The 15165-nt window shown below is 44.1% G+C and overlaps 1 protein-coding gene across 1 annotated transcript in view; it reads right to left on the bottom strand.

Annotated features, from left to right (window-relative positions):
• The window catches only part of LOC110493303 (DDB1- and CUL4-associated factor 1), a 43375-nt gene extending 31871 nt beyond the window's left edge, over positions 1–11504 (bottom strand). The window contains exons 1-9 of the mRNA XM_090206491.1: positions 11311–11504; positions 10401–10527; positions 10044–10194; positions 8813–8926; positions 7158–7295; positions 6348–6839; positions 5921–6118; positions 5508–5609; positions 4563–4721 (exon numbers count right to left, since the gene is read on the bottom strand). Coding sequence (XP_090062617.1) covers positions 4563–4721; positions 5508–5609; positions 5921–6118; positions 6348–6839; positions 7158–7295; positions 8813–8926; positions 10044–10194; positions 10401–10513 — 1467 coding nt within the window. The 5' untranslated portion in view covers positions 10514–10527; positions 11311–11504. The remainder of the gene's footprint in view (positions 1–4562; positions 4722–5507; positions 5610–5920; positions 6119–6347; positions 6840–7157; positions 7296–8812; positions 8927–10043; positions 10195–10400; positions 10528–11310) is intronic.
• Between the last annotated feature and the right edge of the window lie 3661 nt (positions 11505–15165).

Genomic DNA, 15165 nt, shown 5'->3' with positions numbered 1-15165 from the left:
CACACCTGTAGGAGGAAGAGACAGTCAGGTAACAAACACACCTGTAGGAGGAAGAGACAGTCAGGTAACAGACACACCTGTAGGAGGAAGAGACTGTCAGGTAACAAACACACCTGTAGGAGGAAGAGACAGTCAGGTAACAGACACACCTGTAGGAGGAAGAGACAGCCAGGTAACGGACACACCTGTAGAAGGGACAGACAGGTAACAGACACACCTGTAGTAGGGACAGACAGTCAGGCAACAGGTAACAGACACGCCTGTAGGAGGAAGAGACAGTCAGGTAACAGACACACCTGTAGGAGGGTGAGACAGTCAGGTAACAGACACACCTGTAGGAGGAAGAGACAGTCAGGTAACAGGTAACAGACACGCCTGTAGGAGGAAGAGACAGTCAGGTAACAGACACACCTGTAGGAGGAAGAGACAGTCAGGTAACAAACACACCTGTAGGAGGAAGAGACAGTCAGGTAACAGACACACCTGTAGGAGGAAGAGACTGTCAGGTAACAAACACACCTGTAGGAGGAAGAGACAGTCAGGTAACAAACACACCTGTAGGAGGAAGAGACAGCCAGGTAACGGACACGCCTGTCGAAGGGACAGACAGGTAACAGACACACCTGTAGTAGGGACAGACAGTCAGGCAACAGGTAACAGACACGCCTGTAGGAGGAAGAGACAGTCAGGTAACAGACACGCCTGTAGGAGGAAGAGACAGTCAGGTAACAGACACACCTGTAGAAGGAAGAGACAGTCAGGTAACAAACACGCCTGTAGGAGGAAGAGACAGTCAGGTAACAGACACACCTGTAGGAGGAAGAGACAGTCAGGTAACAGACACGCCTGTAGGAGGAAGAGACAGTCAGGTAACAGACACGCCTGTAGGAGGAAGAGACAGTCAGGTAACAGACACACCTGTAAGAGGAAGAGACAGTCAGGTAACAGACACACCTGTAGGAGGAAGAGACAGTCAGGTAACAGGTAACAGACACGCCTGTAGGAGGAAGAGACAGTCAGGTAACAGACACACCTGTAGGAGGAAGAGACAGTCAGGTAACAGACACACCTGTAGGAGGGAGAGACAGTCAGGTAACAAACACGCCTGTAGGAGGAAGAGACAGTCAGGTAACAAACACGCCTGTAGGAGGAAGAGACAGTCAGGTAACAGACACGCCTGTAGGAGGAAGAGACAGTCAGGTAACAGACACGCCTGTAGGAGGAAGAGACAGTCAGGTAACAAACACGCCTGTAGGAGGAAGAGACAGTCAGGTAACAGACACACCTGTAGGAGGAAGAGACAGTCAGGTAACAGGTAACAGACACGCCTGTAGGAGGGAGAGACAGTCAGGTAACAGACACGCCTGTAGGAGGAAGAGACAGTCAGGTAACAAACACACCTGTAGGGGGAAGAGACAGTCAGGTAACAGGTAACAGACACACCTGTAGGAGGGAGAGACAGTCAGGTAACAGGTAACAGACACGCCTGTAGGAGGAAGAGACAGTCAGGTAACAAACACACAGTCAGGTAACAGACACACCTGTAGGAGGGACAGACAGTCAGGTAACAGACACACCTGTAGGAGGGAGAGACAGTCAGGTAACAAACACGCCTGTAGGAGGAAGAGACAGTCAGGTAACAAACACGCCTGTAGGAGGAAGAGACAGTCAGGTAACAGACACGCCTGTAGGAGGAAGAGACAGTCAGGTAACAGACACGCCTGTAGGAGGAAGAGACAGTCAGGTAACAAACACGCCTGTAGGAGGAAGAGACAGTCAGGTAACAGACACACCTGTAGGAGGAAGAGACAGTCAGGTAACAGGTAACAGACACGCCTGTAGGAGGGAGAGACAGTCAGGTAACAGACACGCCTGTAGGAGGAAGAGACAGTCAGGTAACAAACACACCTGTAGGGGGAAGAGACAGTCAGGTAACAGGTAACAGACACCTGTAGGAGGGAGAGACAGTCAGGTAACAGGTAACAGACACGCCTGTAGGAGGAAGAGACAGTCAGGTAACAAACACACAGTCAGGTAACAGACACACCTGTAGGAGGGACAGACAGTCAGGTAACAGACACACCTGTAGGAGGGACAGACAGTCAGGTAACAGACACACCTGTAGGAGGAAGAGACAGTCAGGTAACAGACACACCTGTAGGAGGGACAGACAGTCAGGTAACAGACACACCTGTAGGAGGAAGAGACAGTCAGGTAACAGACACACCTGTAGGAGGAAGAGACAGTCAGGTAACAGACACACCTGTAGGAGGAAGAGACAGCCAGGTAACAGACACACCTGTAGGAGGGACAGGCAGTCAGGTAACAGACACACCTGTAGGAGGAAGAGACAGTCAGGTAACAGACACACCTGTAGGAGGAAGAGACAGTCAGGTAACAGACACACCTGTAGGAGGAAGAGACAGTCAGGTAACAGACACGCCTGTAGGAGGAAGAGACAGTCAGGTAACAGACACGCCTGTAGGAGGAAGAGACAGTCAGGTAACAGACACACCTGTAGGAGGAAGAGACAGTCAGGTAACAGGTAACAGACACGCCTGTAGGAGGGAGAGACAGTCAGGTAAGAGACACACCTGTAGGAGGAAGAGACAGTCAGGTAACAGGTAACAGACACGCCTGTAGGAGGGAGAGACAGTCAGGTAAGAGACACACCTGTAGGAGGAAGAGACAGTCAGGTAACAGACACACCTGTAGGAGGAAGAGACAGTCAGGTAACAGACACGCCTGTAGGAGGGAGAGACAGTCAGGTAAGAGACACACCTGTAGGAGGAAGATACAGTCAGGTAACAGACACACCTGTAGGAGGAAGAGACAGTCAGGTAACAGGTAACAGACACGCCTGTAGGAGGGAGAGACAGTCAAGTAAGAGACACACCTACACAGTTATATGTTTCAAGTCACATGACAGCAAACAAAGACATCCAATGAGGTTTCATTTTGGTAGTTGAATGTGGATGTGCTACTGTGTGGGGTAAGTGTGTGAGTAAACAGTGCCTTGCAAAAGCATTCATCCCCCTTGGTGTTTTTCCTATTTAGTTTCATTACAACCTGTAATTTAAATGTAGTTTTATTTGGATTTCATGTAATAGACATACACAAAATAGTCCTAAATGGTGAAGTGAAATGAAAAATAAAACTTAAAAGTGGTGTGTGCATTTGTATTCACCCCCTTTGCTATGAAGCCCCTAAATAAGACCTGGTGCAACCAATTACCTTCAGAAGTCACAGAGTTAGATAAATAAAGTCTACCTGTGTGTAATCTAAGTGTCACATGATCTAAGTATATTTACACCTGTTCTGAAAGGCCCCAGAGTCTGCAACACCACTAAGCAAGGGGCACCACCAAGCAAGCGGCACCATGAAGACCAAGGAGCTCTCCAAACAGGTCAGGGACAAAATTGAGGAGAAGTACAGATCAGGGTTGGGTTATACAAAAATATCAGAAACGTTGAACATCCCACAGAGCACCATTAAATCCATTATTAAAAATGGAAAGAATATGGCACCACAACAAACCTGCCAAGAGAAGGCCGCCCACCAAAACTCACGGACCAGGCAAGGAGGGCATTAATCAGAGAGGCAACAAAGAGACCGAAGATAACCCTGAAGGAGCTGTAAAGCTCCACAGCGGAGATTGGAGTATCTGTCCATAGGACCAGTTTAAACCGTACACTCCACAGAGCTGGGCTTTACGGAAGAGTGGACAGAAAAACGCCATTGCTTAAAGAAAAAAATAAGCAAACACGTTTGGTGTTCACCAAAAGGCATGTGGGAGACTCCCCAAACATATGGAAGATGGTATTCTGGTCAGATAAGACAAAAATGTAGCTTTTTGGCCATCAAGGAAAACACTATGTCTGGCGCAAACCCAATACCTCTCATCACCCCGTGAACATCATCCCCACAGTGAAGCGTGCTGGTGGCACCATCATGCTGCGGGGGATGTTTTTCCATAGGCAGGAACTGGGAAACTGGTCAGAATTGAAGGAATGATGGATTTTTTACTGGGAAAATATAGAGGGAAACCTGTTTCAGTCTCCTAGAGATGTGAGACTGGGACGGAGTTTGACCTTCCAGCAGGACAATGACCCTAAGCTGCTAAAGCAACACACAAGTGTTTTAAGGGGAAACATTTAAATGTCTTGGAATGGCCTAGTCAAAGCCCAGACCTCAATCCAATTGAGAATCTGTGGTATGACTTACAAGATCGCTGTACACAAGCGGAACCCATCCGACTTGAAGGAGCTGGAGCAGTTTTGCCTTGAAGAATGGGCAAAAATCCCAGTAGAAAGATGTGCCGAGCTTATAGAGACATACCCCAAGACCCTTGCAGCTGTAATTGCTGCAAAAGGTGGCTCTATTGTAATTATATTATAATCATTTTGCATCTTCAAAGTGGTAGGCATGTTGTGTAAATCAAATGATATACAACCCCCCCCCCCCCCCCAAAAAAAACTATTTTAATTCCAGAATGGCAACAAAACAGGAAAAATGCCAAGGGGGGGTGGATACTTTCGCAAGCCACTGTATATGACTCCTACCCTCTCCATGGCGTCCTGGTTATAAGCTAGGTAGTAGAGACACAGTGACACCCCAGTGGCAGCCATGGAGGGTCTGGGGATTTCCAGCAGCTTCTGCACTCCTCCGTGAGCTATGAAGTCAGCAGCAAACTTCTTGTGCAGGAGCAGGGAGGCGAGGTACTGGGGAGAGAGAGAGCAGAGAGAGAGAGAGCAAACGACATCCGTTACAACAACATTCAGACACTATCTCTATGTGAGCAGAACCCAGCCGTTCAGGCCTTCAAATGGTCTTATCACAGACACACAGACACAGCTGATCTGCTACTGTCAGGTTATTGAGATACTCATGTTGTGAGTCTCCTAACCCTTCTCTGTTTCCAGGGGAGTTTCTCTGCACCGCCTGTCGCCTTGAGCTTTCAGTCCGTTTCCTTTATTCTCTACAGGTAATGACTAGTAGCTGGCTAAAATAACAACCCGTATTCTCTACAGGTAATGACTAGTAGCTGGCTAAAATAACAACCCTTATTCTCTACAGGTAATGACTAGTAGCTGGCTAAAATAACAACCCTTATTCTCTACAGGTAATGACTAGCTGGCTAAAATAACAACCCTTATTCTCTACAGGTAATGACTAGTAGCTGGCTAAATAACAACCCTTATTCTCTACTCTACAGGTAATGACTAGCTGGCTAAAATAACAACCCTTATTCTCTACAGGTAATGACTAGTAGCTGGCTAAAATAACAACCCTTATTCTCTACAGGTAATGACTAGTAGCTGGCTAAAATAACAACCCTTATTCTCTACAGGTAATGACTAGCTGGCTAAAAAATGGTTTAATTCACCATCAAACCCAATTCACCTAATAGGGAATAACAATGTATTCATAGGAAATACAACCATAAACATGTGAAGATCTGGAAAGAGGCACTAATGCTAAACAATGAGATCAGTGACGATGATTACCAGGAGTGAGTCGAAGGTGAGCTGGACATCGTTGGTGTGTTTCAGGTCAATGTAGCGCATAAGAAGCTCTCTGGTGTCCATCTGCATGAACACAGCTAGCAGCTCCAGGGGGCCCAGGGGAAGGGGCAGGGGGGGGGGGGGGCAGTGAGAACATAACAGTTGGTTAAAGTCCTCAAAGCACATAAAATAGATTTATTCAAAGCTTAGTTAAGTGACTAACATGTAGAATGGCTAAAAAAAAAAGTATATAATTTATAAAGTACTTTGTGTATGACCAACACTGTACCTACTCATGTACTACAATGCCAATACATGCAAATCAGGGATCAAATTATGGGAAGTGGGACCAATGTTAAGTGGTGATGGGGTCCTTAATATCTGTGTGAGTGAGAGATAAGGGGTCCAGTCCTTACCTCCTGGTAATCTCCTAGGGGTGTGAGGTACTGGAGGATGAGGCGTTGCTCTATAGCAGGGGTGAGGGGGTACAGCCGGTAGTTACCCCCAATCACCCAGGAGCTGATCTCTGACCAGCTACTGTTAGACTGGTCACTACCGGTACAGCAGGACAAGCCTCTCTCTGGATCCATGGAAGGGGTGGTAAAGTGGAGTTTCTGTGTGGATTCAGACGAGAGGTTAATTATCCCTCAAAAAAAGCAGCCATTTGATTTGATTTGCAGCTGTATATGAAGACAATACACAAGACCCGGTACAAGACCCAGTACAAGACCCGGTACAAGACCCGGTACAACAACAGGGTGCGAGTCTGAAAAAGCACTGGTCAGAAATATTGCACTACGTGGAAAAGTATGTTATTTCAGAAAACAGCCTGGTGGATCTCACCTGTTTAACTTTCCTTCCATTCTCCCTGGCTGTTCTCTTCCTCCCCAGTCCTCCTCCAGACTCCTGCCCCCTGGTTTCAGGCTCTCCCAGGCTGGTCTCTGGGCCTGGGCCTGGCTGGTACAGGGGGTCTGGAATGGGCTTCACCGATACACAGCTGCTGGTCTTCTGGGCCTTACCCAAGTGGAACGACGGCTTGGGCCTGGACCACGCAGGCCTGCTACAACTACTACTACTACTACTACATGTTGTCTCTCTTCCTCTCTCTTTTTTCTTCTTCTCCTCTTCCTCCTCCTCCTCATCTTCCTCCATGTTATCTGTTGCTGTATTCTGAGATGTGCTGCCCTCTTCCTCATCGGCGTCTCTGTCTGTAGGTTCCTCTGCTACAGACTGGAGGGACTGAGAAGCCTTCTTTGGACTGGGGTGTTTTAAAGCCTGACGACTCTTTGAGTCTTTATCCTGCAGCTCACGTAGCCGCATCAGCATTAGTGGCACCTGAGACACCAAGGATTACATTGAAGCATCGTCTATGAACAGCATCTCAAACATCAACAACATCTCAAACATCAACAACATCAACAACAAAAACATCAACAAAAACATCAACAACAAACACATCAACAACAACAACAACATCTCAAACATCAACAAAAACATCTCAAACATCAACAACATCTCAAACATCAACAACATCTCAAACATCAACAACATCTCAAACATCAACAACATCTCAAACATCAACAACATCTCAAACATCAACAACATCTCAAACATCAACAACAACATCAACAACGTGTGCCTGTGTACACTAACCAGTTTAGAGTTGTCATCCCTGTAGTTGGTAGCTATCTCCTGGTTCTCCATCGCTCTGGCCAGTAGCCCTGTAGCATAGATACACAGAGGCTGCTCTGCCTCCTGGGCCCATTTAAACAGCTTCTCAACCAGGCCCTCCTGTTTCAACACACACACAGACAGTTAGTCTAGAGAGCACATCCACAGCATTTCAAAACAGGGCTTTATACAACATTCACAAGGGGACTGTGTGCGTGTAGGAAAAACGACTTGTTTCCATAATGGATTCAATTAGATTTCTAACTATGATGTTTAGACACAAATGACAGCAGCGTTCCTTCTAGATTAGCCCCCCCCCAAATAATATTATGACCGGGGGGGGGGGGGGGGGCAATGGAGCTAGTCAAGGATGCTAGGAGATTGACAATAACAGTACCTCCTCCTGTAACACCACAGCTGTCTGAATGACAGTACAGTACCTCCTCCTGTAACACGTAACACCACAGATGTCTGAATGACAGTACAGTACCTTCTAGAGGTCGACCGATTATGATTTTTCAACGCCGATACCGATTTTTACATTTATTTGTAATGATAATTACAACAATACTGAATGAACACTTATTTTAACTTAATATAATAAATCAATAAAATCAATTTAGCCTCAAATAAATAATGAAACATGTTCAATTTGGTTTAAATAATGCAAAAACAAAGTGTTGGAGAAGAAAGTAAAATTGCAATATGTGCCATCTAAGAAAGCTAACGTTTCAGTTCCTTGCTCAGAACATGAGAACATATGAAAGCTGGTGGTTCCTTTTAACATGAGTCTTCAATATTCCCAGGTAAGAAGTTTTAGGTTGTAGTTATTATAGGAAGTATAGGACTATTTCCCTCTATACCATTTGTATTTCATTAACCTTTGACTATTAGATGTTCTTATAGGCACTTTAGTATTGGCAGTGTAACAGTATAGCTTCCGTCCCTCTCCTCGCTCCTCCCTGGGCTCGAACCAGCAACACAACGACAACAGCCACCATAGAAGCAGCGTAACCCATGCAGAGCAAGGGGAACAACTACTAGAAGGCTCAGAGCGAGTGACGTTTGAAACGCTATTAGAGCACGCTAACTAGCTAGCCGGTTACACCAGCCTCATCTCGGGAGTTGATAGGCTTGAAGTCATAAACAGGGCAATGCTTGACGCACAACGAAGAGCTGCTGGCAAAACGCACGAAAGTGCTGTTTGAATGACTGTTTACGCGCCTGCTGCTGCCTACCACCACTCAGTCACATTATATGCAACGCAGGACACGCTAGATAATATCTAGTAATATCATCAACCATGTGTAGTTAACTAGTGATTATGATTGATTGTTTTTTTATAAGATAAGTTTAATCCTAGCTAGCAACTTACCTTGGCTTACTGCATTCGCGTAAAAGGCAGTCTCCTTGTGGAGTGCAATGAGAGGCAGGTGGTTATTGCGTTGGACTAGTTAACTGTAAGGTTGCAAGATTGGATCCCCCGAGCTGACAAATCGGTTGCCCCAAAAAAACGATTTCCGATTGTTATGAAAACTTGAAATCGGCCCTAATTAAAATCGGCCATTCAGATTAATCGGTTGACCTCTAGTACCTTCTCCTGTAACACCACAGCTGTCTGAATGACAGTACAGTACCTTCTCCTGGAACACCACAGCTGTCTCCAGACCTGGCATTATGTTCTGTAGCAGACGACACGCTGCAGTGTTCATGGACAGCTCTCTACTGGTCATCACATAGCTATTCAGCAACTAGAGGGAGAGGTCAGAGACAGGGTTAACACAGCTCTCTACTGGTCATCACATAGCTATTCAGCAACTAGAGGGAGAGGTCAGAGACAGGGTTAACACAGCTCTCTACTGGTCATCACATAGCAATTCAGCAACTAGAGGGAGAGGTCAGACACAGGGTTAACACAGCTCTCTACTGGTCATCACATAGCAATTCAGCAACTAGAGGGAGAGGTCAGACACAGGGTTAACACAGCTCTCTACTGGTCATCACATAGCAATTCAGCAACTAGAGGGAGAGGTCAGACACAGGGTTAACACAGCTCTCTACTGGTCATCACATAGCTATTCAGCAACTAGAGGGAGAGGTCAGACACAGGGTTAACACAGCTCTCTACTGGTCATCACATAGCAATTCAGCAACTAGAGGGAGAGGTCAGACACAGGGTTAACACAGCTCTCTACTGGTCATCACATAGCAATTCAGCAACTAGAGGGAGAGGTCAGACACAGGGTTAACACAGCTCTCTACTGGTCATCACATAGCAATTCAGCAACTAGAGGGAGAGGTCAGACACAGGGTTAACACAGCTCTCTACTGGTCATCACATAGCAATTCAGCAACTAGAGGGAGAGGTCAGACACAGGGTTAACACAGCTCTCTACTGGTCATCACATAGCTATTCAGCAACTAGAGGGAGAGGTCAGACACAGGGTTAACACAGCTCTCTACTGGTCATCACATAGCTATTCAGCAACTAGAGGGAGAGGTCAGACACAGGGTTAACACAGCTCTCTACTGGTCATCACATAGCTATTCAGCAACTAGAGGGAGAGGTCAGACACAGGGTTAACACAGCTCTCTACTGGTCATCACATAGCTATTCAGCAACTAGAGGGAGAGGTCAGACACAGGGTTAACACAGCTCTCTACTGGTCATCACATAGCTATTCAGCAACTAGAGGGAGAGGTCAGACACAGGGTTAACACAGCTCTCTACTGGTCATCACATAGCTATTCAGCAACTAGAGGGAGAGGTCAGACACAGGGTTAACACAGTCACAGGCCTCAGCAGTCTAATTAACGTAATAGAAGAAGTGTAGTTCAATTTGTATTGACAGTAGCCTCGATTCTTACCGCGTTTGTGAAGTCGTCATTCTTGAAGAGGATTTTGAGTAAATGTCCCAACATGCATTCTGGGTCTGCTCGTCCTGGATGTCGGTCATCAAACGGGTCAGGATCAGCTTTATGATACTCCTCTGTCTCGCGCTCTACCAGCTCGGAGATTCTAACACACGCAAAGAAAACATGAATTATCGGCTGTCTGTCATATGAAGAATAGAAGATGACTTTTGTAATGTCTACGCAGCAGCAACGGATGGACCTAAAACAGCACAACAGCAACAGGCCTATACAAAAAAAAAAACATTGCCAGTAAATCCACTGAAGTCTCCCACTAGTCTTTTCCATTATTAGCTAGTTGGCGTTACTGACTTGGTGAGGATGGAGACCAGGTCGTCAGTGGTTCCTTGCTGCTCCGTCTCCCATTGTTCCAGCAGAGAGGTCAGCTCTGCCTTGGCGTCCACCAGCACAGCAGGAGAGGCCATGTTTTTTTTTTTACCTGAGAGAAGGAGGGCACAGTGAGAAAGAGAGAAAGAGAAGATGTACAATAAAGGATGATTAAGTTCTGAGATGGTACATGAGAGACGACAACTCGACGTGTGTTTACAACCCTGTTTACCCAGACTCTGATATTAGATCTTGAATGTCATCCTGACATTTCACTCTCTGCAAATGTCTAGATTAACGTTAAGAGTGAAAACAGCAGCTAAAGTCACTCGTTAGCTACTCGATGTCTGAACTGATCAACGCAGTTTGATCTAGCTTACTAGTCACGTTTAAGCTGGATAATTAGTTACTTGGACAAACGACGTGACGTAACCTAACTAGTCAGTAGACGGGGAGCAGGAGTACTGCGTAACTAGTTAGTTATTAAGTAGTTAGATGTCTAACTAACGAGTAGTTCGTTGGGAGAGAAACAAGATAAGTGTGTCAATGTGGTAGCTCTAGCTAGCAAAAAGTCATCCAACAGGTGGCTAACTAACGCTAGCATTGTGTTTGTGTGGAAACAACTTGGCGTAAATAACGTTCCCAGCCAACTGTCAGGTAAATTAGCGTAGCAAGCTAAGCTGCTTTTGATTTCTTCCTAACTCATACTAGGTGCGGCGTATATAGCTAGGCAGTTAGTACACTATCAGATCACTGGATTGTTTAACAATGTGTTCCCAACACAAGCCAGCAAACGTTACCGAGCACGCACGAGTCGCTCATACCGAAAAACAAGGGAGTCGTGTCACGACAGGATCACTCAAGTGCACTGCTTTTAAACACCTGGATTGCCTACCTTTTTCTGAAGTTGCAGAAGACAACTGTAGCTCAAACGTATTGTTGTGAATTTGACGAATAGGGTGGTTGGTATGAAGGGGGGGTGGAACGATCTATTAATATAAGCGAAAGTTTCACATGTTTATTTCGCAAACTTCACTCACGGCGGCACGCTGGAAACGTCACAGACACATGGCGACTTTTGATGACGTCATCGACGTTTTATTCCGCTCCATTCTATCTCCTTATTATCGTTCTAACTTTGTATTTATACTTTTTTTATAATCAGGAAGATATTTATAGATTTTTATTTTATTATAAAACATTTAAAAACAATCACTACAATCGTGTGATTAAAAAATAATATATATTTTTTTTGTCTAAATGGTTAGTCATCATGACATGAACAGTGTCAGTTTTGCGGGATGTTCATTCAGGAATATATTATCGAGTTTGTTTACTTAGCTAATCAATTGTTTGTATGTGAAAGGGTGGCTTTTAAATTATAGTCATACTTGCAATTATTTAGTTTGTTCAACAATGTGTAGACCTATCTCACGAAGACTGAGGTAATGTGTCCAAATTCTGAAATCAATCGTTCCTTTTTAACATAGCAGTCTTACCTCCATTAAGAAAGGCGTTATGACATGAAATTATGATACTACATTTTATGCTAATGAATCACCAAACCATTCCCCTTCGTGATGTGTAGAGAAGCAACATTACTAGTAGCTACTGGAAGGGTGTCTCACTGAAAAAGGTCCCGTGCAGCTTTATAATATACTCCTTTGACTCATATATAAAGATAACGTACACATAAATAGGATAAATAAACTGCAACCTTGCTTATTAAACGATGACTGTTACTACATAATGAAAAACAAATGACACGTCAACAAGTCAGTTGTGTAGTGTACAAAAAACCAACACTAGATGGTGATAACTATACGATAAACAACAAGTCAGTTGTGTAGTGTACAAAAAAACAACACTAGATGGTGATAACTATACGATAAACAACAAGTCAGTTGTGTAGTGTACAAAAAACCAACACTAGATGGTGATAACTATACGATAAACAACAAGTCAGTTGTGTAGTGTACAAAAAACCAACACTAGATGGTGATAACTATACGATAAACAACAAGTCAGTTGTGTAGTGTACAAAAAACCAACACTAGATGGTGATAACTATACGATAAACAACAAGTCAGTTGTGTAGTGTACAAAAAACCAACACTAGATGGTGATAACTATACGATAAACAACAAGTCAGTTGTGTAGTGTACAAAAAAACAACACTAGATGGTGATAACTATACGATAAACAACAAGTCAGTTGTGTAGTGTACAAAAAACCAACACTAGATGGTGATAACTATACGATGAACAACAAGTCAGTTGTGTAGTGTACAAAAAACCAACACTAGATGGTGATAACTATACGATAAACAACAAGTCAGTTGTGTAGTGTACAAAAAACCAACACTAGATGGTGATAACTATACGATAAACAACAAGTCAGTTGTGTAGTGTACAAAAAACCAACACTAGATGGTGATAACTATACGATAAACAACAAGTCAGTTGTGTAGTGTACAAAAAACCAACACTAGATGGTGATAACTATACGATAAACAACAAGTCAGTTGTGTAGTGTACAAAAAACCATGTCCATTCAGTGACCACAAGACGTTGGAAATCTGTATTTTTTCAATGTTCAGTCGTTTGCACTAGGGTTTGATACCTGGTCTGTCACACTACTGTTGAATTATGAGATCTGTGCTGATTACCAGGGCTTATCAAATTATAGACAATTTTCTAAAAAAAAAATAATAATTAAATACAAAACAAAGATTTCTTAATCGCACGTCTTCACACCCTATCTGGTGGAAGCGCCTTTGGCAGCCATTACAGCTGTGAATCATTGTGAATAAGATTCTACCAACTTTGCACAACTCTTAGGGCAAAATACACAGTGTACAAAACATTAAGAACACATTCCTAATATTGAGTTGCACCCCACCCCTTCAATTGTCTCAAGGCCTAAAAATCCTTATTTACATTTTTTTTCGATTGCTAAACGACAGTGGACACAACTGGAGTCACAAGTGCAAAACTCTAACTACAGTCTGCACAGCAGCAGTTCATGTGGACCAAACTCTAGTTCGTTTTTCATTGCTTGAACACAGTTTTCAAATCTCTACACACTTATCCCATGACTTTAACCACAACCTGCACAACACTGTGGATTTACAGCACTTTGTTCAAATGCTAACACACTGCTGTCAAACCTGTGAACCACACATTCAAAACGGAATAGATTTCAGCCTTGTGCCTTTCAAACACTGCTGATTGCAATTTCAGCTGAAAGGCTAAGCAGGTGTCTTGTTTTAGACTTGTTAGTGAACACACACATATTACAGTATATATAGGTAGAGCTCAGAAAGACTCATTTTGGAAATGGAACAAGGAAGATGGGTTCGTGGAGGGAGAAGGGTGGCAGGGAGAGGGCGGATGCGTGGAGGAAGACAAACAAGACAAAGAGCTGTTATTTCAGATGAAATAAGGGCTACACTTATAGACCATGTCGTGAACCATGGTCTCTCATTGAGAGAGGCAGGGTTGAGGGTTCAACCCAATCTGCAAAGATCCACAGTGGCATCTGTAATGCGAATTTTCCATCATGCAAACAGGTGAGAGTTACATCCTTACAGTAAATTAAAACATTACAGGAATCTATTTTGTATTGCAATTATAGAATATTTACACAGATATATATTACAGTAAGTTTGACTGTAAAATATATTTTTACAACAGGACCCAAAGGCTGCCCCCAACAGGGGGAAGAGGAAAAATATTTTCAGATGCGCAGGAAAATGCTATTGTTTACATGGTTGTTGTCAACAATGCAATAAAACTGCGGGAGATAGAGTGCTGGCTGATAATGATACATTTGAAAATGTTAATCCTGTCAGCACAACAACTATTGCTCGAGTCCTAAAGAAACACCAAGTTACAATGAAACAGTTATACACTGTACCGTTCGAGAGAAACAGTGAACGGGTAAAAGAGCAAAGATACCAATATGTCCAGGTAAGACGTCTGAGGTTACGTACACAGCTATACAAAATATTTACAGTAAAAAAAACACTAGTATTTCTACAGTAAAACTGTGCACTTACTGTTTTTCAGAGAGTAATGGAGGTGGAAGCACTGGAAAGACCACATTTGTATTTATCGATGAAGCTGGATTTAACCTTGCCAAAACACGGCACAGAGGAAGGAATGTTATAGGTCAAAGGGCCACTGTGGAGGTTCCAGGCCAAAGGGGGGGAAATATCACCATGTGTGCTGCAATGGCCAATGATGGTTTGCTTCTCAACACACCACTCATTGGCCCATACAACACAGAAAGGCTTATAGCTTTCCTAGAACAGCTCTATGCTCAGCAAGTGCCAGCAGAACAGGGGGAGCCAGTAAGAAACCCTCAAGTTTTTGTCATAGTTTGCGATAACGTTTCTTTTCACCACTCTGCAGCTGTCACAGATTGGTTTGCAGCACATCACAGATTTATGGTTTTGTACCTGCCTGCATGTTCACCCTTCCTCAACCCAATAGAGGAGTTTTTCTCTGCCTGGAGGTGGAAAGTGTTTGGTCACCACCCACATGACCAAATGTCTCTTTTGGAAGCCATGCATTCTGAGGACACGAGTCCAGAGGACTGCCAGGGATGGATAAGGCGCTCCAGAAGGTTCTTCCCCAGGTGCATGGCAAGAGAAAACATTAGATGTGATGTTGAAGAAAACCTGTGGCCTGATGCTAGAGAGAGGCAGGATTAGCCCCCCAATTATTTATTTGAATTACAGTATGTA

This window comes from Oncorhynchus mykiss, chromosome 17 (assembly GCF_057628025.1).
Source record: "Oncorhynchus mykiss isolate SJ-2025 chromosome 17, ASM5762802v1, whole genome shotgun sequence".
Lineage (NCBI taxonomy): Eukaryota > Metazoa > Chordata > Actinopteri > Salmoniformes > Salmonidae > Oncorhynchus > Oncorhynchus mykiss.
The sequence above is the reverse complement of the archived record's forward strand: the minus strand, read 5'-3'. Positions and strand labels throughout refer to the sequence as shown.